A 23651-nucleotide genomic window follows, 5' to 3' on the forward strand; every position below is an offset into this window, starting at 1 on the left:
CTAAGATATTGACAAATGGGGAGACTGCCAACATAGGGCTAGATAGCACAATTGGTAGGTTCAAATCCCGCTCCAGTAAATTTGTCTTTGTTCAATCCCAAAACTCTCATAATAAAACCTTTCTATGATGACTAAAGATTGGCAGAAAAAAACTGTCAAACTTTCACACTTGTTTGTCTTGAATGACACTTGTGCATATTTATTGCTTACGCTCCATCTCTGGTAGCTTTTTGCTATGCCCTTCTTCCACGCACATGACGACATAATGCTTTGGTAGTGTCTGAATCAATAACGGCCACAGCTACGGCTAAATGGATGTAACATCAGTGTTGCACTCATTATTCATAGCCAAAGCCAAAGTCAGTTGATTCAGGCACTGCAGGCTTGTTTAAAGACACGGATGGATTTCACAAAGAGTTAGGACTAGTCTTATCTCGAGTTAGGACCAGTTGCTCGTCCTAACTTAGGACTATCCATGCAATTTGTATGTCTCCTAGGACCAGTTCTAAGTTAGGTCTAGTCCTAACTCTTTGTGAAATCGACCACTGGACACTATTGGTGCTTGTCAAAGACCAGTCTTCTCACTTGGTGTATCTCATTACATGCATGAAATAACAAACCTGTGAAACTTTGAGCTCAATTGGTCGTCGAAGTTGCAAGATAACTATGAAAGAAAAAACACCCTTTTCGCACGATTTTGTGTGCTTTCAGATGCTTGATTTCGAGACCTCAAATTCTAAACTTGAGGTCTCAAAATCAAATTCGTGGAAAATTACTTCTTTCTCGAAAACTACGTTACTTCAGAGGGAGCTGTTACTCACAATGTTTTATACTACCAACAGCTCCCCATTACTCGTTACCAAGTAAGGTTTTATGCTAATAATTATTTTGAGTATTATTACCAATAGTGTCCACTGCCTTTAATACAAAATGTTTCACTTATTGCTCTTGATTCTGCAAGAAAGTGGCAATATCCTAATACTGTATAGTGATGTTGATATGGACAATGTCATAGCACATCGTAAAACTTTGCACATTTGAACGATGAACTGTTTTCTGCAATTAAACCTTGTTAAGAAAGTAGTCTTGCTGCTTGGAGCACAAACTTTTTGGGTTATTCGACATGTTCGATGAGTATGGTTAACTTTTATAGAAGGATTCATGCCTCACAAAAAAAAGTTCTCAAATGATCAATCTAAACAACAGACTGAAAGCTTTGCATATCTTTGGTTTATAGATGGAAACATTCATTTCAATCCATCAATTTTTAAAAACATGTTGCATGAAATCAACTGGTCAAAATTTGCAGGCGTACTTTTTCAGAGCAGTTTAGATGAACCCAAACACCAGGATGATTGGTACCTCACAAGTTTTGGAATAAGTCTGTTTGTATATTGTACTATTATCCAGTGGGCCATCTTTAATACATTCCCCCCTCCCCCAGAGGATTAATACTCTGGTAACGAGAAATTACCTTTTCCTTGTTATTCTAAATTGCTGGGATTATTACCAATGGTTTTTACTAATATTAATAACTGGTATTGTTTTTTGTGGTTATTGGTATTTTTTACTGGTTTGTTGTGATAACAATTTGCTTTCACCTGTTTTATTATCAAAAGCTGTGGTACAATTTTATCATCGCCCAAAGTTCTAATCTTTTCGGAATATTGTTTTAGAAAGTTTGTTGGATAATCTGAAAGACTTTTTGAAGAAGAAAAATTGTTCTACACAATTTTGTTTTTACGATCAGAACGTAACTGTCATTTGGCGGAACTTTGGAATTTAGTTTCTCAATTTTCCTCTTCAATTGATGCTACTAAACACTAGTAACTTGAAGTTAATAGCAAAACCACTGAATAATATCAGGCTTCTTGCTAATTGTTATCACCACTCAGCAGTTTCATGGAATTGTGATGGCATTGTTGACATGGATAAGGCCAGTTTATATTGTACACAAATAAAAAATCAGTTTCTACAAATCATAAAGTTGCAATGTTTTCCAAATTGTTGAACTTTGAAATTCTCAAATCAACAAGCGTTTGTCAGAGGCTATTAGGGTGTATTTTACCTCAAGACACCCTGATTTTCATTTGGACAAACTCCTGTATTTATTTTACTTGCAAAAGCATTGGAATTGAGCAACTTGGAAGCATTGTTCTTAAAATTGAGAGCAACTCTGTAATCACTGTGTCCAGATTCTGACCACTATTTTGTAGCAACAGCTTATGATAAAAACTGGCTTTAAGCTTGGTTCATACTTCTTGCAAATGTAAAGCGCTTTTTTGGCGACACATGGCTATTTTCACAGAGAATGTTTCGTAGGAGTTGAGCACAGTTCAACTGTTGCGAATTATTGGCTGCGAATTTGTGATGTCAAAATTCGCTTCGCATTCGCAGGAAGTATGAATGGGCCCTCACTCTGATCCCATAACATCCCATGGTAACACTAACACTCGCTAACACCAAGCTTCCCTGTTACTCTTTCTCTTCTGTTGTGTTTCTACTAACCAGCCGTCCCGATACCTCCTATGTCTGGTTCCTGAACCCACTAAAGGCTCTCCGTTATGTTATATGGACTCGCTTCAAGTGGACCATTATCACCTTCCTGCTGTTACTCCTACTCGTTGTCTTCCTGGCTTTGTTTTTCTATAATGTGCCACCATATACTGTGAAGAAACTTATGGGTGCCTAGGGGAATGGAATGGGTGCCACTGGGCTCAATGGCATTACCTTGTAGGTTAAGTCAGTCTTGGTTAAGGTACTTAAATGGGAGCAACTGGGTTCAAATGGGATGATCTTACAGATAAAGAAATCAACTTACCACCGTATATTGTGAAGGAATTAATGGGTGCCTAGGGGAATGGAATGGAATGGGTGCAAATGGGTTCTAATAGCATTACCCTGTAGGTTAAGTCAGTCTTGGTTAAGGTACTTAAATGGGAGCAACTGGGTTCACATGGGATGATCTTACAGATAAAGAAATCAACGTACCACCTTATACTGTTAAGAAGGTGCCTAGAGGAATGGAATGGGTACAAATGGGTTCTAATAGCATTACCCTGTAGGTTAAGTCAGTCTTGGTTTAGGGACTTAATGGGAGCAACTGGGTTTAGCTGGGATGACCTTAAATATAAAGAAATCCATAAATGCAGAGGCTGTTGGAAAGTATTTGATAGGTGCCACTACAGTTGATTCTTGGATGTTTTAGGCCCAACTAGGCTTTTGCAGATGTTAGAGAGACACCGGACCCAATTTCACAAAGCATGTAAGCACATAATTATGCTAATAACAGATAAATCTTGCTTATCAGAAACAGGTAACCAGCCAAAGTTCCATAAAGTTTTACATCATTGCGACTGGTGCCCTACTGAGCGAAGAAATTTGCTAAGTATTTTTTTTCTGCTTAACAGCTTTATGAAATTGGTCCTGGTGCATTTGGAGAAACAGATTGGATTCTTTTAATATTCCACAAGGTTAAACAGTTTGGATAGGTGGGTAGATTGGGAGAGTCAAATGTGGGAAGTAGGAATTATGAAAGGTGGTTCAACATAGCTTTTATATTTAATGGTTGCAAGGGTGGGAGGTTACAGGTTAAGTCATGAAGAAAAGATTGAGATGGTGCTGGATACGAGATGAAAATGTGTGTGATGTGTGTGATTGGGTCAATCAAACCTGTGCTACAAGGCTAGAGGAAGGAATTGAGTTTTGCAAGTTCAAAGAAATGTGGCTGAAAATTAGAAATTAATAGATGTCAAGATGAAGAATAGGAAATTCTCAGAGCATAGGAAGTTCTTTTGATTTGGGTTGGGGATTAGTATTGTTGCTTTGGTGGGTCCTACCAAGGAAGTAGTAATTTCTACCTCCATGGTCCCACATTATGAGTACATGGGAAGGAAAGGGGATGAGTACCGGGATATTTTACAGGAAAACATGAAAATCAAAATACTTAAAAACTCAAAAAACTCAGAAATGTTTGAGTTTAATAAAGTAAAAGAGAATTAATATTTAAATGATATAATAATTGGGTAAAATCTATGGGTTTATAAAGATAGAGATTGTAGTAAGATGTAGGAATGTGCCTATAGTAGGCATGTGATTTCTCAGGATTTGTACAAATTTCTCAAAATTTCCTAGAGCCTTCAAATTTCTAGAACAAGTAGAATCCATGTCTGCAAGCCATTTTTTTTTTTTTTTTTAATTTGGCAAATCCATACAGTGCAATTGTAGGTAAATAAATTGCCCATTTTAAAGTAATGAATTATTATAAATAATGTATAGACCTTGATTTATTTCACACAGATCTTCCAGGGGAAGTTACTCCGAATATGTAATGGGAGACGATTTTGGACACTAGAGGGCAGCACACTTATAACCAAGTGAATCACTTGGGGACTTATATGCTAAATTTAGGAAACCTTGGAATGTTACCGGCTGTATGTCTGCTGCCCTCTACCATTCCGAAATTCACTAATACATTTCTCTTTCTTCATGTTGCTTGTCTGTAAACTAACTGATAAAATTAACATCTAGTTGCTAACCTCATTGTAAATAACCCTATTTTAAATATCTTGTCAATGTCTAACAAGCGTGTAACACAGTCAATTATATCAATTATTAGAGTCATTTAACAGAGCCGCAACATATGAAATCCAAGTTCTTCCCAAGATTACCTTTCATCTTTTTGTATCGATATTGTACATACCACATCTGTAAAAAGTATATATAAATTGAACTATGGTTGCTTGATTCCCCTAAAGAAAATTTCACCGGGATTCCAGGCAGGATTCCATTAGAATCCCTTTGGGATCCCGCCGGAATCCCGGCTTAATTTTCTATGGGGTCTGTTAAATAGTGTTATTCACATCTATAGTTTTTAAACAAGAGCCTAGATATAGTTTATTTATTTATTTTTAATAAGAAACAGTCAGTTTACTTACTCCAGCAAATCACGATCTTCCTCCGTTTATATTTTGGCTATCAGTCCAAAATTTAGGTTTTTACAATGAGTTATCAGGTTTCTCTTTAAAATAAACATGCAAACTGAAGATTTTAAAATGAATTGATATTAGGCTGAAGTAGAGTACACTTGAGGTTTGAATTTTTCAAATACCTTTGGTTAAGACTTCAGAATGTTATCATACATTTGTTACAAGTATATTTGTGAGTACTTTATCATTTTGAAATGGTTGGTCATTGTATTAAAGATTGTATTACACACATAGTGCAGTAAATGCATAATGTGGATTCCCATGCATTTGTGCACCAGAGTGGGCAATTTTGGAACACTGGGTGTCAACATATGAAACAGGTTTTGAACTCAATCAGTGCCCAGTATTAATCATTTTAATGCCATGCATTTAAAGCTGTAAATTATTAAAAGTATGTTTTTGAAACTGCATAATTAGAAATATTTTAATAACAAGGTTTACCGTCAAGGCATGCACAAGTTCAAAGCTATAGCTTAAAAGATATTTTGATCACAACTTGAATTTTTAACCGTTATGGTAACTGATAGGACCTTATTTTTTGTATTTAAATTACCCCTGCCAAAACACGTCATGCAAATATGGCAAATTTGCCAGGACACTCCTAGGACATGTAGGATTAAGGTGACAATTACTCTGCCAAATGTTATCAATTATTTCGTCGATAAGGAATGCTGGCAGAGAGATGGGTTGGTAAAAGTTATTGTACTAAGCTTATAGTAATAAAGGTGACTAACAACCAAACTAACAAACTACAATGGTCAAAAAGTAGTCGTTTGTTTAAAAAAAAAAAAAAAAAATACTGTTATTGAATGAACATATATTTGAGGGGAGTCATGGAGAAAGTAAGTATGATTTTGTTTATTTATTTTCATATCTTTACACTTTGAAGATTCATCCTTATAGACTATTTTCATAATGTGCATGTTCATCTTTAGATAGTTTCTTTTGTTGCTATAAACCTATTAGTTGTTTGAATAGATGAGTGAACTTAAAGGAACACGTTGCCTTGGATCGGTCGAGTTGGTCTTTGAAAAGCGTTTGTAACCGTTTTTATAAAATACATATGGGTAGAAAGATGTTGTAAAAGTAAAATACAATGATCCACACAAACATGCCTCGAAATTGCGTGGTTTTCCAAAATTCTTCCTTTTACCTCGTCGACTAACACGTCGGCCATTTATGGGGGTCAAAATTTTGACCCCCATAAATGGCCGACCATGTTAGTTCGCACAGTAGAAGGAAAACCACGCAATTTCGAGGCAAACTTGTGTGGATCATTGTATTCTACTTTTAAAACATCTTTCCAACCGTATGCATTTTATAAAAAACGGTTACAAACGCTTTTGTTTTGACCAACTCGTCCGATCCAAGGCAACGTGTTCCTTTAAGATATCTTATCAATGTATCCCTTTGTATAGACCAAAGCTATTGCTGGGATGCTGGCGGCGCAAGGTTTTGTACACAAAGACATCAAACAACCACTTTTGAACTTGTTATATAACCTACTTATATTAAATAATAAAGTAATAATAATAAATAAACGAATAAACACAAACTAAGCTTAGCAAAGAAGTAAATCAGTCTTTAACATGGCTTTGAAGGATTCAAGAGATGAAGCCTGACGGATGTTTAAGAGGGAGGTTGTTCCATAATGTAGGTGCGCCGACTGTGAAGGCTCGTTGGCCATACCGGGTGTGGGTGCGGGATGCAGGGGACAAACACAAATGGGAAGGTAAAGAGGAACGAAGATTGCGAGAACTGGCCTTTGGTAGAAACAAGGTTCTGAAGAAAAGTATCCAAGACCATTTCTGACTTCGAAAACAAGTAGGAGAACTTTGAATATCAACAACTATAAAACAAAGGGGGCTCTGAAATTCTGACAAAAAACCTCGCCGATGTATCACGTTTTTAGAAACCTGGTCGTGCAGTTTCTGTGCAGTTTCACATTTAAACTAACCTATTCAAAGTTCAATTTCTGTTGAGTTGCATAAATCTATGGGCAGTTTTCTACATACATCGTTATGTCCTGATGGGAAGTTTTGTAAATCGTTGAGGAAGACACTTAATTCGCATAAAAACTAAACAAGGCAACGGTTTTCCCATGTCTTCGTATACAAAATCATGCGCTACCAGCTCCACCAACAGCAGCGATCACTTGTGCACATGTATTGATCTGATAGACTACAAATTCCTCTATTGGCGCAATTTACCTGGCGTCATCACACAATAAATCTTGGTTGCGGCATTTTGGGGAACACATGCAGTTAAAAGCACACTATATCCTTTGGGTTATCTGGTTGGCATGTCTTGCCTTGCCTTGCCTTCCGCATCTGAAGCCCTGGTTCAAATCCCACTGGCGGCACTAACGTGGATTGGGTGTTCAGTCCTTGCCGGATTGCGTGGATTTCCCCCGGAATAACTACCAGGGGTTTTCCTCCCACATCTAAGAAGACACCATGGTCAAGTGGTTAGACTGCAGGACTTGCAATCACAAGGTTGTGGGTTCGAATCCCCAGCTAACCACTGACTTCACAATGACTGGAATAAATATCTTTGTCTAGTTACTGAATAACAATTTCTGGATTTATACAATTCATAATCAATGTTTTTATGAGAGAGATTGGTTGTTGCCAGCTTGGTGTTTATATCCCCTTGTGGGAGTTTGCCGAGTTCCCTTGATGGGAAGATCATCTAAACAAACAAACAAACAAACAAACAAACAAACAAACAAGACAACTGAAGCTTCCTTCATTGTCTTCTCTCCATTGGGTTCTTGACTAGTATAGTGATTATGTTCATTTTTCTGAGATTCATTGGCTTCAGAACCAGAATTAATCAATGAAATAAATGAACTGAAATCCTTTTAAGGGGCTCGACTCCCAAACATGTCAGACCATGGACAGAGAGTTGTAGCCTGGTGTGACGTCAGTGCAAGCCTCAATACCTATTTATTAAGCGTATTCACTTTCTAAACTACATGTATGTTTTTTTTCCCTGTTGCACAAAGCTGAAAGACGTCATTGTCACACTTTCTACATCAATATTTTTTTTTCAATTGTTATGTTACTTTATTATCCTTGTAGAATATATGTGCCTTTATGTTTCTGAATGTTTTGTTACTGTCATATTTTTGTCATAACGTTTATATCTGATATGTGTCATTTCAAGTGTATATTCCACATTATTTGCATAAAGCTCTTAATTTTCTGAGGTTTGTACCAATTTATTGTGCCGTGTTTTTGAATCCATCCATATGAGTTTAACATTGATCATACTTTGCAAATTTTACCCATGTATGCTGTTTCACCCGTTTTTCTTCAAACAGTTGTGAATTCCCAGTTTGTTTGAACTGACCGAACACAGAAATCATCAACCAAAGTTAGACAATTTCACAAAATGGCAATCAGAAGTTTCACAAACTGGCCATCAGAGATATTTCAAAAGTTATAAAGACAAAAAATGTGATATTTTATCCATTGTTGTTTTCACTTTACACTCCAAAGTCCTTAAAAAAAAGTTTGATTCCAGAGATTTGTTACAACACTATACTTTCCCCAAATCTCAAAGCTTAGGCTCAGCCTACTTGTTTGAACCTCCACACCAAAAGCTCACGTTTTCTTAATTACTGACAGCGCCTTAGGCTGGCCCAGTCCACAATGCAAAGCAAATTTGTTTGGCAATGATCGGTACGCCATGTTTTTCCGATTGTGTCACAAGAAAATTTGCTTCACTTTCACTTGTGTATGAAGTATTAACCAGGCTTAAGTCCAAGCCTAAGCTAGAGCCATAACCCTAGCCTTGGTTTGAGGAAAGGCCTATGTTGGATTACTGTGGGCGCAAGGCCTAAATTTATGACTCTGCCTTTTTGCAGGACTTTTTGCAGTTACAGCCCCTTATAAAACTGCCTAATTATTGGTGTTTGCACATAATTCTGTGCTATGATAATGTCATATTTAAGAACGCATTAGATTGATTTTTAATCTTTATTAAAACGATGCAATATTAATCTGGGAATTTGGTAAATGTTGGAGGTTGGAGCTAGCTGTACCTGTAGCCGCAGAGGTTGCGCTTATGACGCCTATATACCACACACAAAGATCCATGTCAGTTGATTGGTGGGATACACGTCATGTGTCATTCTGTAGTTTCTGTGTTTATGCCATGACTCTCCAAAATTTACTATAGGAGTCCAATGTTGATAATTATCGGATTAATTATACCACGTCCATTTGTCCACCAGCCAGATCAGACCTCCAACTTTTACCAATTTTCAAACTTTTTAGTGAACAAACAAAAGTTCATTTGATACTTTTGTTGTGTGAGTAGTCTTGCCCCAAGACGATATAACTCACTGTTGGATAGTGTACTGCGCTCAGTTGTAACTCGCTAAAGCGCGCCCTCCTTTGACTGGTTTGCGTGGCAAGACTAGTCTCTGTCGATATTTGCTCGCCAGACTACGACAGAGACTAGTCTTGCCCCACAAATCAGTCAAAGGAGGGCACGCTTTAGCGAGTTACAACTGAGCTCAGTACACTATCCAATATCCAGCAATATCGTCTTGGGGCTAGACTATTGTGTGAGTAACTTGCGAATAACGTGCCTAACCTTCTGTAACTTTTCTCAGCTAATAATGAAATCCTTTTTCGTCTTTCAACTCCCTCTTCCAATAACCCGTGCCATTAATCCACATCCTAAACCCTTGTTTATTAACAGTGTTAACTATGGCTGTTTGTTGATTGCTTTTTTTGTCTAACCCCCACCCATCTCATCTAACCTAACAGTCGTCCAGATACATCCTTCATCTGGTTCCTGAGTCCATGGAAGTCCATTCGTTATGTCATCTGTACTCGTCTCAAATGGCTACTAATCAAGCTGCTCATTCTTTCACTACTTACTGCACTCATCGTGCTCTTCATCTACGCCGCGCCTGGATACACAGTCAAGAAGATCATGGGAGCCTAAAGAGACAACTAACATAACCATGTAATTGCTTATTAACATAGCTTCAATTATACCCTGTGTCTTTAAAAAAAAAATTATACACTATTGAAAAGGCTGCCGAGTAAAAACTGTATGATTGAGGGGGAACATGTTTAAGTGTATGGATAGCTTATTGGACTCGACTTTCATATGGCACCAAACAGTCTGAAAATAATTGATGCTTGGGTGAGCACTGCTCACCGAAGAATAAGTGACCGTCATCTTGGAGCGAAGAATAAGTAACCTTGGAGTGAATTTTGTGAAGCTTAAAGGGGCTTACGTGTACCTCTCACGAATCGGAAGGCTAATTACATGCGCAACCTAATGTTCATACAGTTTACATAAGTGAGCAGTGCTCATCCAATAATGAATTTGTTTCAGACTTTTTGGTGTCATATGAAAGTTGAGTCCATACAGCCACTTCAAAAGTGTATAGTTGTTTTTTAGACACCCTGTAAATTAATCAAATAAGTAATAATAAAAATAGTGGCTTCTTTTATATAGTGCGCATATGCATCCCCATACGCTATGCCCTCACTCAGTGACATTTAGACGCGGTAATATACAGTGTTTTCCTGCAAGGTATGTGGGGCTGTGTTTGTACTAAGAGACCTACTCCTTTTACATAGCACCATGTAAATGTTAACATGGTGCTGTGGCGCAATATTTAGCCAGTCAAACCAGGAACACCGGGGCGGACCCCTTTCTCTTTTTGATAACTGCACTGGGTTCTTTAACATGTATTACACACAACACACAGGACCAACGGCTTTACGTCCCATCCAAAGGACGAAGCATCATGGTCAAGTGTTTTGCTTAAGGACACATGGTCACTGGTCACGGTTAGCCCGCACGAGCTTCATGGATTTATATAAATATACAAGAGTTGCCAGAAATGTATTAAAATTAGTGCAAGACTTGAAGCAATCCATGTAAGATGTCTTGTGAAATCAAGCAATTTAGGTGCCGTATCAAAATAGGCCAACGCGTTGTGAGGCGTTGCAACGCGTTGTAGGCATTTCCAAGCGTTGTTGGCGTTGTGGGGCGTTGTTGTGCGTTGGTAATTCTTACCCCGATTCGTAGGTGCTTTGGCAGGCGTTGTAAGAACTGACATTGTTATGTAGCAAACGTCGCGCTTCGGTAACTCCTCATGCATATTCATCTTTACTTCTTAGTACTCATCTTTATTCATGCTTGTCCGAGTGCACACGCATGCTCTGATCGCGTAAATGGTATGTGCAAAATTTATTTGAGGCACATTTTTATTTATTGTCCGATGTTTCGGAGTCAACTATTACTCACGGGCGGGGGTGCAAATTACTCGTGCAGGCAATAATCATCGTTATAATTTTCATTCGACCATTATCAAGTACAACAAATACAACTTAACTTACATCAAACTTCAATGCACAGAAGAGAGGCCTCTTGGCTGATAAGCAATTTGCAACAGCTTATTATTTTTTCGATTGTTAAAAAAAAAAAAAAACATTCTGGGGATGGAGCTGGAGATGACAGGGGTTGATTCTAACGACCGTATGATATTGGAAATGTCAGGCATACATCTACAACTACCAAAGTTTTGTTCAACGTCATCGGACATTTATTACAAATTACGTTCCTTTTTAATTTCCTCCCATTTGTCGACCAAAATTATTGGCCAAAGATTGCCGTTGTGTACGAGCAGTACCGGTACAAAGCATCATCCGCCCTTGAGCGACGCCGTCCATCGGGCACGCATGACCGGCTAGTGCTGTGGAGCTCACGCTGAACTTTGATGTTGCATGCACTTTGACTAATTAGTTTGATACAAATTTCCTCATATTTTGGGTTTGCTTTCACCTTGGATGTTGAAAATTCCAGAAGTAAACTCTGTAGCTATCCACTGATTTTATGGCTAAATTTTTGTAGAGTTTGAAAACGCAAAACTGATTTTAGCTTTTTGCTTTCTGATTTTTTGGGGATCAAACATTGTCAAACTTGTGAGCTGGAGATGACGGGGGTTGATTCTTAACTATTTAGCCACTGGAACCCAGCCGCCTAGCGATACACTGTATGCGGTAGGAGGAAACCTCGCTAGCTTGTGTTTGTAGAACAAAAGGAACATCAACAGAAAACTTGATAGTCAATAGTTGGTCTACGCATTTCTAATCCATCCAGTTGTTTATAAATCATTATGAATTCTCCTTTCACAGTTGATTTGTCGAAGCTAATGACGATGAAATAATTTAGCTCATACCTTTTAGTAAACACAAAGGAAACTGTATTTATTCATCATTAATGATGATATTGTCGAAAACTAACGCCTTCGCATTTAATTAGTATGAGCATTGAGCCAGATAAAAGCCTTGAAAAGCTATTGTGTCCATTTTATCCTTACAAAAGAATATTCGAGAGCCGATTATTGTTCCCAATGGGAGCTTGTACTTTTATACAAACATTACCGAAAGGTTGAAAAATTGTGCATAAATATTAAGCTGTTTTTTAAAAATTGAACTACGATTCCAGTTGTTTACTGCAAGAATCTTGAAAAATTGGTTTTCAGAAACTCGGGCGGTGCAGGGACTAGAGGGTTAACAACAGTACCGGTATTTTATAAAATATCACCATGATATTGGAAATGTCAGTGGTGCCGGAACCAAAAGTTTGGAAGGTATTTGTTCGGTCCTTAAATTGCAGGTACAACTTATGAATCATTATTTCCCTATCACTGGTCCGTTGTCTACGCAACGGTAATGTTAATGAGTGGCATGTTATTCTTTTGTTGTCAGCCTACACCTCACGGCAGCGTGTGTAGAGTGTGATTCCTTTCAAATTCAGTCACCCGTACGATGTACCGCACCAACGCACGGGCCTACTTTAAATATCAACACATCTCTTCCTTTTGGAACTAAGAAACAGGCAGAGTTAATGAGCTCAGTATACAACGCGTTATCCAACTTATTTTTTACAACGCCTGCCAACGCCTCTGCCGTTGCCTATTTTGATACGGCGCCTTTTCCCAAATTCTAACAAAATGTAATCAAAATGAAGCTAGACTCTGAATTAAAATAGTCTGGTCTCTTGTTATAACATGAAGTTAATGCTGTTAAAGCAATGCAGCAAACTAGGCGATGATTGTTGCTGCCAAACAAAGGCCTATTATTCTATTTTTAACTTTCCTTCACACTACCATGTTAGTATCACAATAATATTTCATACTACCACTACTACTACTACACCTAATAAATTAGTTAATAATCTCTAAGTGCTATACAACTACCTTGTTTTACTAATGCTATGAGACCAATAGCCTCGAGTTAGATCACTACCGTGTTACTATCACAATAATATTTCATACTACCACTACTACTACTAATAATAATAAATTAGTTAATCTCCAAGTGCTACAACTACCTTGTTTTACTAATGATATGAGACCATTAGCCTCGAGTTAGATCATGTGTTTTTCTGTTTTTGCATTGCGTGTACTTTTAACTACATCATTATTTTATTCCTGCATTTTTTGTTTGTGTTTCTCCATTGATCACCTTTCCCTTCATCTCATTTTTCCCCCATCTCTAGTCGGCCAGATACCTCCTTCATCTGGTTCTTTAACCCACTCAATGCCCTCAAGTACATGATCTGCAATCGTCTTAAATGGATCCTGATCAAACTCTTTATCGTGACTCTCATCGTTGCGTTCATTGGTCTCTTCATCTACGCCTCACCAGGATATGTAGTCAAGAAGATCATCGGTGCCTAGGAGAGTGGCTGCAGCGTTCGGAGGATGTTTTTTCTGTCTTTTTTTTATTTGAGTTATCCCCGATCTATCCATATCAATCAAGTATGGGATTTGGATGGATTTAGTACTTCTTAAGTTTAAACTTTGCTCTAGAATTGTACAAGTCGTGGGTTCGAATCCCACCCGAGTAATATGCCAGTGGGTTTTTTTCACAGAGCTCGGGAAAGTACCCCCAAAAAACTAAGTAATTGAATTAGATTAACATCAGTGTACTCAAATTTCTGTATGGATTTCATTACTCGCGACTTTTTGTTGATGAACTTTCACAGAAAATTTAAGTCATAGAATTAGTATAAAAATAACTCAGTAAGCGTAGGTAAATAATTGAATTGGATAATTATGATGTAAATTAACTTATTAGTATGTAAAATTACTAATCCTCATGTAAAGGTTTCAAGTTGAAATGCACGTATAAATGTTTACTATTAATGGTGTTCTTTATGAAGTATTTATAATAACAAATATCAATAACTGTTTGAAATTCCTTAATTTGATAATATTTTTTTGGGACTCTTTAAACAAAACTGTCTTTCATGTAAAATGTGCAAAATGGATAGTGTGTATTTTTCTACAGTGTTTTTTTTTTAAGTTAATATCAACTCTGCTCTGTATAGTGGGGACAATGTTTTTGGTGGTGGTGCAATAACCTTGAAATATTTTGGTCTTTCTCTTTTGAAGCAAGAAAGAAATTAAGTTATTCTGTTAAAAAAACTGTACTGTATTCCAAGAGATAGATGCAAATATGATCTAACTCTCAAAAATTTATCATAAATACCAAAGTAATAATGTTTTCACAATTAAAAGAATTACATATTTGCCATTGAATCATGTTTGAATGATTCAATGGTAAATATGTAATTTAATGTAAATTAAAATGTTAAAAAAATTTAATTTAAAAAAAATCTGTGAATGTTGTCAAACAGGGAACAGTTTCTAAAATTACAGAGAAACAAAATGTAATCAGATAAGTAATATAGCCAAGGTTTCTTTGCTTTAACTTGTGAATGAAACCTAGGAATGAATTGTTTTTAAAGTGAAACAATTTCCACCCTCTATTCCTCCTTAAACGTACTTCTAATAAGTAGTTATTTGGTGTGATCCACGCTACACAGCAGTTAAAGGTTGTATAGTTTCTGACAATACCCACAATCACAAGAAAGTGGAAACAATGACTGCCAACGTAGTAAATTTGTCTTTGTTCAACTCCAAATTGTATATAAACCAACAGTATTATACTTGATAAATTTCTTTTGCAGATTGCATTATAACAATGCTGGAATGTATTGGTATATGGCAATTAACTTGTTTTGTTGCAGGGTTTATTTTGGCAATTTTAACAATTGCTTGAAATGGGTTTATTAACCCTAACATAACCCTTCTTTGCAGGAACTCGCTGGATGAAATTAACCATTTTTTATTTCAGCATGAAAAATGTTCTGTTAACAATGTACTTCTTTGTTAATTCTCATGTAATAACATTATTGTAACTGAAATGGGACAGTATTGCCTTTCAGCTGAATACAAACTGACAGTGCAAGTCTTGCGTGTATTCAAATTGTTAGACCTGCGTAAATAGCTTGATTTTGTTTAAATTAAAGTGAGAATCAAATTTTCCCTAAATATTCAATGTATGTATACACATGAGGCTTGCATGGTCTATTGCATGAAAAGCATATACCATGGCTTAAATAATGATAAGCAAACAGTGTGGCGCAATTAACAACAGTTTGATGGTGTAAGCATGAGCATAAAATCCTAATGGTGTCACCCAGGGTTGCCATATTCTCATTTGCATCTCATGGAATGAAACTTTGGGAGTGCATGGGTAACCAGGGCCCAATTTTATTGCTCTCCTTACTGTCAAATTATGCGGTAAATATCACCATTCCACACTTACTATGCAAGTGCTTAATTTCTGCGCAAGCGATGTGTAAGCGAAGAATGCCTAGTAACCAAGAGAACACATGCGCACAAGCAAAAATTTCTCGTTGAGCCGTGAACTTTGACACTGGTTTCTAAGGCTGCGTCCAAACCAAGCAGCAATGGCTTTGGCTATGGACGTTAGCTGAAACAGCAGTGTTGAATGATAGGCCTTTCAGCAATCCAGGCATAGCCACTGCTAAAGCCATACGCTCTGACCCGGCCTTATAACTTTTTGTTTCCCATCTTGGTTGTGGTATTCTTGTATACAATCATATTATAGCATACAGGTGATTGGGTTTCTAATATCTGCTTATTACACTTCCTTTACACGCTGCCTCAGTCGTCCGGAAGGATCGATATCATGGTTTATGAATCCCTTAAAGGGGATGTATCTAACCATCTTAAGGAACTACAAATGGTGTTTAATTAAAGGTCTCATCGTTGGCCTGCTCATCTTCTTCATTGCTCTGCTCCTTTACGCCATGCCGGGATACACCGTCAAAGCTATCTTTGGCGTGTAGACACCAGAGTCACGTTAGTTTGTGATATATCTTTGTATGCTGTGCTTGTTTGAGTTTGCACAGATTCAACAAATTATTCGCAGATTCATTTGTCATGTTTTGCAAGAATTTAGTTGCTGTGCGTGATGTGAACAATGTTTGACGCACTTTAGAAACTGTGTGAACGATAATTGAAATTATTCTGAGTTTTACCAACACATGATTTCAAGTTATAACTTATGAAAATGAACCTTTTGCAAAAAGGCTGAAGTAGTGACCTTCTTTTGACTCAAATTGCTTAACTTGTGCAATTTGAAGTCTCTTTTGTTCTCCTCATTATGTTGTAATACCAGATGCAACAGACTAGTTACGAACGATTTTGTTAATAAGGGCTGATATTTTCCAACCCTCTACAGAAGTTTTTCGCCAGCCTGTTTCAGATATCACAATTTGACGGCCTAGAAAATGCACTGGGCAAAACTATTCTTGATTTCACACTTTCGAAACAACATCGCTTTCCAACCTTCCTGGGGTTTTAACAAGAATTGAAAATATGTCCTTACAACTACAAGTGTGTTGGCCGTCTAAAAGGGAGTTAATTGTCATCAATTAATGTTACAATTAACCAGGTTTTGCACTTGTTTTGATTTTCATGCAGTCACTTTTGAGTTTGCCATTTTAATTGTAACAACTTCATGTGAATGAAAAGAAAACCATCCGCCAAAACATGTTAGACAGATGAAGCTCTAGAATATCAACAATTGTACAAACTAATGACAAACCAGCGATGGTGTTAAAGGATTTGGGTACTTTTTCAAAATGTCCATAGATTTACATTAAACTCACAGGGTTTGAAGATAATGATAGTGGAAAGCTTCCCTTCAAATATTACTAACTGAGGTGCTGTAGTTTTTGAGAAATGAGTAAAACAATGTCATGAAAATATGTTTGTAAATGCTTAAAACAATTTTGGTCTCAATCTCATGAGACAAAAATTATTTTCATGACATTGTTTTACTCATTTCCCCATAACTACAGCACCTCAGCACGTAGTATTTTTTAGGGAAGCTTTCTACTATCATTATCTTCAAACTGTGTAAGTTTAGTGTTAGTTTGTGGACATATTTTTTGTCCTACAAAAAGTACACACACCCTTTAAAACGGTCATGTGCTGCCACTATGTATGTTCATGCAAATGCCAAATCATGTTCCAAAAATGACAACAATGTAAAGGCAGTGGACACTATTGGGAATTACTCAAAATAATTATTGGCATAAAACCTTACTTGGTAACGAGTAATGGGGAGAGATTGATGGTGGTATAAAACATTGTGAGAAACAGCTCCCTCTGAATTGCCATAGTTTAAGAGAAAGAAGTAATTTTCCACGAATTTGATTTCGAGACCTCAGGTTTAGAACTTGAGGTCTCGAAATCAACCATGTAAAAGCACACAACTTAGTGTGACAAGGGTGTGTTTTGTTTTTCATTATTATCTCGCAACCTCAATGACCGATTGAGCTCAAATTTTCACATTATGTTATTTTATGCATATGTGGAGATACACCAACTGTGAAGGCCAGTCTTATTACCGAAAGTGTCCACTGCCTCTAATGTATAGATGGCTTGCAATACGACTATTTGCCATCTGTACGTGCAATTTGGAACAGAAAGTCATGCGTTATTGTGAGAATGGCGTGCGTGCAGCATGCACACATTTCACACAACGCATTGCTTGATTGGTTGTGAACAACATGGCTGCTTTAACCATTTGAGCGCTTGACACGCATGCTTGCCAAAAATGTGCTGTGCCCACAAAGATGGCGTCTATTATATTGGGAACATCTATACCCTTGATATTGAAGTATAAAGACTAACCAAAGTGACATTCAAAAGACTCAATTTTATCCCTGCCCTATTAAAAAAAAAAAACCTGTTTATCCTATCATGCAAACAGCAACAGCTAAATGAGCTAATATGCAAATAATCAACATGCAGCATGCTTATTAACCTTTGAACCTTAACCCTTGCTCTCCTTCCCCAGCCGTGCCGATACATCCTTCCTGTGGATCATCAACCCGATTGTAGCAGCTCGTTATGTTCTATGGCGTAGTTTCCGCACAGCGATACTAAAGGGCCTGGTTGTTGCTGTATTTGTCTTATTCTTAGCCCTCATGATTTATGCTGTGCCTGGCTACACAGTCAAAAAGATCTTAAATGTTTAACAAATATTTTTTATTTAGTCAAATTTTAACTTACCCAGTTTGAAGATAATGATAGGCAGTTTCTTATAAAAATATTACTTGCTGAAGTGCTGTAGTAATTCAAAAATGAGTAAAACAAGTCACGAAAATAACTTTTGTCTCTGTGAGACGAAAATTATTTTAGCTTGTAAAACTTTATTAACTAGATGGTAATTATACCATACACCCAAAATGGTAATTATTTTTACAAGCTGAAACTGAGACAAAATGTCTTTCTTTGTGTCATTGTTTTACTCATTTCTCAAAAACTATAGCACCTCGGCATATGTAACATCTTAAGGGAAGCTTTCTACTATTATTTTCGTCAAACTGTGTAAATTTAATGTAAATCTGTGGACATTGTGCAAAAAGTACCTAAACCTCCTTAAAGGGGCTGTCTTGTTATGATCGAAGCAGGTTTATGGCTGTATATGGAGTTATGAGGTCTCGCCCAGTTCCTGTTTGCTCTCCATAGATGTGATACAGAGGGAGGGCGCCCGTGTGCAGTAACTGGGAGAGAGTTCATAACTCAATGTACAGCTATAGGTCTGCTTTGACTGTAATGACACATCCCCTTTAAACTTGGAAATCTTTTATTGAGTCGCTTCGTTTCCCCCAAAAAGCCATGTGAAGGTATTTCATTAATATCCAAAACCAATATCCTAATTGGAGACTAAAACAACACAATAATAGAGTCACAAGTGCATTCAAGCTCACTAAAGGAAACTGTTATGTTAAACAAAGTTCCTTGGCCCTGTTTATTAGCATGGTGCCAGCAAAACACAACTGCAAGAATTTTTGTTTGCTGCATATCTTAAAAAGTCTTATACATTTTAGAGTAAAGCAGGTTCGATTCTTAACCATCTACATGTAGAAACATCTTTAGTTTTAACACCATTTACTGCTCCTCATTAATAAATGCCTTTGTTTCCACAGCAGTTTGCTCTACAGCAGTTTGCTTCTAATCATTGTGTGACTAATGATTTATTTTCTTTGTCTAACAGTTTATCATACATAACCTCTTACACTGATGTGTTCTCATTGATCTATAAGTGCTTGATGGTTAAGCATTTGACTCCCAACATTTAGGATCTTAAGAAATGTTTGAAAAGAGTCGCACATTAGTTGTTTTGTTCTGTTGTAATCTTGAGTGAAAGCAGTAATTCTCACATAATGTCAACCGTCACTTATTTTAGTGTACGGCTCTCTTTGTTTTCATACATCTCATGACACTGACAGTTGACAAGTCAACAACTAATTGCAATAGGGTAGGACCTTAAAAGAAAAGGTGGACAACTTTATACCAGATGCAAATTTAACATCGAACAAATTTTACCATGACTTAAAGGCACTGGACACTTTTAGTAAATACTTAGTTGTTATCGTCACTTGGTAACGAGAACCGGAGAGCTGTTGATACTAAGAAGCGTTGTGAAAATCTTATAAAGTCTTCAGGCCTGAAGCCTTTTGAGTTATTTGAAAGCACAGAAATTTGATTTGAGCAACAAGGGTGTTTTGCTTTAAAAAAAAATGATTTTATGCAACTATGTTTGACAACTACCAAACATGACAAATTATTTTTTAATTCATGTTCAGTGCCTTCAAACATGATTCACACTACAGAAGCTGTTTAAATCCTCTATTTTTCAGCTACCGGGCATTCTGTTTCGGAATGGAACAGGTCAGGGATCCGAACACTATCCAAGTGATATTATGATTACTATTTTATTTGCCATAGCAGTGCAAAACATAATACATTGACAATATACCCCGAGATGGGCAAGAGACAACAAAAGCAAATACATACTACGATCCGTAGATCTGTTGCCCCACATCTTGGGTACACAATAAAGTTAATATAGATTAACCTAATATACATGTAGTACACAAAGCATTAAAAAAAAACAGATAATTATATGCTTCACAGGTCTCGAAGGGAGGGGCTAATACTGAGTATACAGTGCGTAGCAAACCATAGTGTCGGTAATACCAAATAATTTTGACATGGTTTTTCTTTCTCTTCTGGCATTATGATCCAAAGTGTATACCTCTTATATTCAGGGATGAACTTTTAGTCTTTTGTCTGACTTCAGACTTGTTAAAAGTCTACCTGGTAATAACAAATGCATTACTTTTCTCCAAATTAAATAAGACATGTTCTTTGATCTACTTCTCTAGCACTAAGGATACTGTTCCAAAAAGCTCCTTGGAATCTATAACTTCAAAGGGTGATCAACAGGTTGAAATGCCATCATTTCAATGTATCCCCTAAGAGTTGAATCCCAGTTTCAGACTTTTTTTTTGTCGACAATGACACTCATCCCTGTATATTTTATCACCATTTTATGCATGAATCCTTGCATGTTAATCAGTCTTTCATATCCTTAGCATGATGCATGTTTCTTTTATTTCCCTTTATCCTGCAGCCTGCCTTATTTGGATATTAAAGTTACATTTTCAGTGGAATTAGAGTTGTTGTTTTTTGAGGCCATATCCTAGGTAGTCTGTATAAATCTCCTTTTTTTTTTTTTTTTTTTTTTTTTTTTCTCTTCTTATTTCAGTTCTGTTGTGACAGAGCGTAGATGGATTTCAGTTTGATATTGATTTTACTTAAAGGATTAATAATGGAAACGAGTAAATGAAGCTCATGGTTAATGTGAATGATCAGTATAAACAATGCAATAATGACCTAGGATGTTAAGGCCATGCAACACAATGCAATTTACAGGCAACTATTTCCAGGCAATCTCGAAAAAGGACATTCATTCACACTTCAGTTTTCTTGTTATAAACTTGGGGACAATAAGTTAGAGCTACAGAAGAATGTCTCTTGTGATGCCGAAGTGTTCCTTGTGCATAAGTACAGTCGGTAAAATGCCTCTTCAAGTTGCCTGTACAAGTTGCCCTGTGTGACATTGCCTTTAGTCTCTCGTGACTAGAATTCCTTGGTTTGATCACTTGTAGAATGTCGCCATATAGACAACACCCAATTCCAGTCACTCACCAAATCATTAAATCATGAACTCAGAAAGGTACAATGAGAACAATATAAAAGTAAATATGTAACATTTGGAAAGTTTGGAATTCTTGAGTCCTGAAAAAGTGTGCTTTCTAAATTATATCATTGTAGATATGGACATGCTTTAAGCAACATCAATGTGACTCGATAAGGTCATCCAAGATTGTTCACTTACATATTAAAGCCATAATGGCACGACTGTAAATCCAGCAATTTAATATCGTACCAATGTTAATATTATTTGCACCATTTCGGGAAAGTCAATATGATCAGGCCTAGAGTAGTATCTCGCAATATGCAAACAAGTTTTGAGGGTGTTTTATAATTATGCAGATATCAGAAACTACAAAAAGGCACCTAGTGTTATTTTAGCTCTGTAATATTTTGTGTTTATATAAGGGAGGAATTCTTGTAAAAAGTTGCACAATATTTAATGACAAATTTGTACATGTGTCGGCTATGTATATATTAACAGGTGGTATGGGTCCACTACTATGAAGAAGAGTGTAATTACTAATTTGCTATATATATGTTTTGTACTCTGAGCTGCCAGCTTTTCCCTGATTCTGCAGGAGGTTTCTTGAAAACCAATCTTTCCATGTTCTGGAAACATTTTCCCTATTATGTTGAATGGAATTCTAAACATCTCCCTGATTTTCTTACAAAATTTCCCTGATTGCAAGATGGAAATGTTGGCAGCTTTGGATGCTTTATGTAAAATCAGTTAAAATGTTACCTTTTGGTTTAATATTTGGGAAATCTTAAATAGCTTTATGCTCATCAGGGAGTAAAGACAATTTAGGCCTACAGGAGAAAAACAAGTAGGCCTAAGGAGTTAATGTATTTAAGTTTGGGTACTAAACACTAACCAACTGAAGAAACTTTGTTTAGGAGGAAATTTATGCAACAAGGACTATGTAAATAGTATTGTAATATTTATATTTAATATTAATACTCATTTTTTACTCTGATGGGGTATTGGATAAGTGGTTTACAAGGGAACAATAGCAAAGCAACCTGAATTGTATTAAAGTTTTAGAAATGATAGATGATAACAAAATTGTTTTTTATAACATTAAAAACATCAGTTTTGGACAGTGGTGTTTGCAATGTAAAATAAAAAAATTCAAATATGCCTAGTTATATTTTAGGTAATAACATTTTGGTATAACACAATTTGTGGTCTTGGTATTAAGAAATAAGATAAAAATCTTCTGGTGATAAGAAAATTCATCGTATAGAGTCCTAACAAGCTATTGGGAAATTTATGGTCAGCTTAAACATGTAGTAGTGGAATTGTTTAACAATCACATTTCTGACGATGAAATGTTTTGCTGTTAATGTAACAGTAAAGTTTATACTGAAAATAAACTAATTAAAACAAATACTGTTATTAAATGAATATTTTCTGTTTTGAGTGGTTTGAGTTCATTCTTTGATCCTAAACATGTTTACACTTTCTTCTTTCTTTCAGTTTTTGTCTGAAAGATGTTCTAGTTTTCAAGAGACTTTTGCAGGTTTTTTTTAAGGTAGAATGCGACGGTTTGATTTGACAACCTCGTGCCCACCTCCAACCTTCTATGGAACGTAAATGTCGTCCCCCTGAGCCTACATTTCCGTTAACAAGAAATGGACACGTCTGATACGCAAGGTGCGCAACATCGGGCCACATTGGGTCCGATTAAACACTTGTAACCTGTTCACTCGGCCTGCGTAGATGAGGGTTGCGTTCTCCAACGAAATCTGAACGGAATCACAACGAATTTTTATCCCGTCACAAAATTGTTGATCATGTTGAAAATTGCCGACGGACGCGACTGATTTTTGCTGCCGTCTGCGGTCGCTAGCAGATTTTTCAGCGACAATGTACGATGATTGGCGGCAAATTCAAAATTGCAATTCGCAGCTTAAAGGAACACGTTGCCTTGGATCGGACGAGTTGGTCTATAAAAAGCGTTTTGTAACCATTTCTTATAAAATGCATATGGTTGGAAAGATGTTTTAAAAGTAGAATACAATGATCCACACACAATTGCCTCGAAATTGCGTGGTTTTCCTTTAACTTTGCGAACTAACACGGTCGGCCATTTATGGGAGTCAAAAATTTGACTCCCATAAACGGCCGACCGTGTTTGACGACGAGGTAAGAGGAAAACCACGCAATTTCGAGTGATACTTGTGTGGATCATTATATTCTACTTTTAAAATATCTTTCCAAC

The 23651-nt window shown here is 36.7% G+C and overlaps 1 protein-coding gene across 8 annotated transcripts in view; it reads left to right on the forward strand.

Annotated features, from left to right (window-relative positions):
- LOC139952532 (otoferlin-like) overlaps window positions 1-16153 on the forward strand; it is a 129525-nt gene extending 113372 nt beyond the window's left edge. For 4 of the 8 annotated variants that reach the window (XM_071951691.1, XM_071951696.1, XM_071951697.1 and 1 more), the window contains one exon: window positions 2512-5737. In XM_071951691.1, coding sequence (XP_071807792.1) covers window positions 2512-2692 — 181 coding nt within the window. In that variant the 3' untranslated portion in view covers window positions 2693-5737. Of the gene's footprint in view, window positions 1-2511; window positions 5738-9769; window positions 9972-13529 lie in introns of those variants that run through there. The other 4 variants (XM_071951695.1, XM_071951693.1, XM_071951699.1 and 1 more) reach the window with 4 other exon arrangements.
- The last annotated feature ends 7498 nt before the right edge of the window (window positions 16154-23651 follow it).

This window comes from Asterias amurensis, chromosome 20 (genome assembly GCF_032118995.1).
Source record: "Asterias amurensis chromosome 20, ASM3211899v1".
Taxonomy (NCBI): Eukaryota; Metazoa; Echinodermata; class Asteroidea; order Forcipulatida; family Asteriidae; genus Asterias; species Asterias amurensis.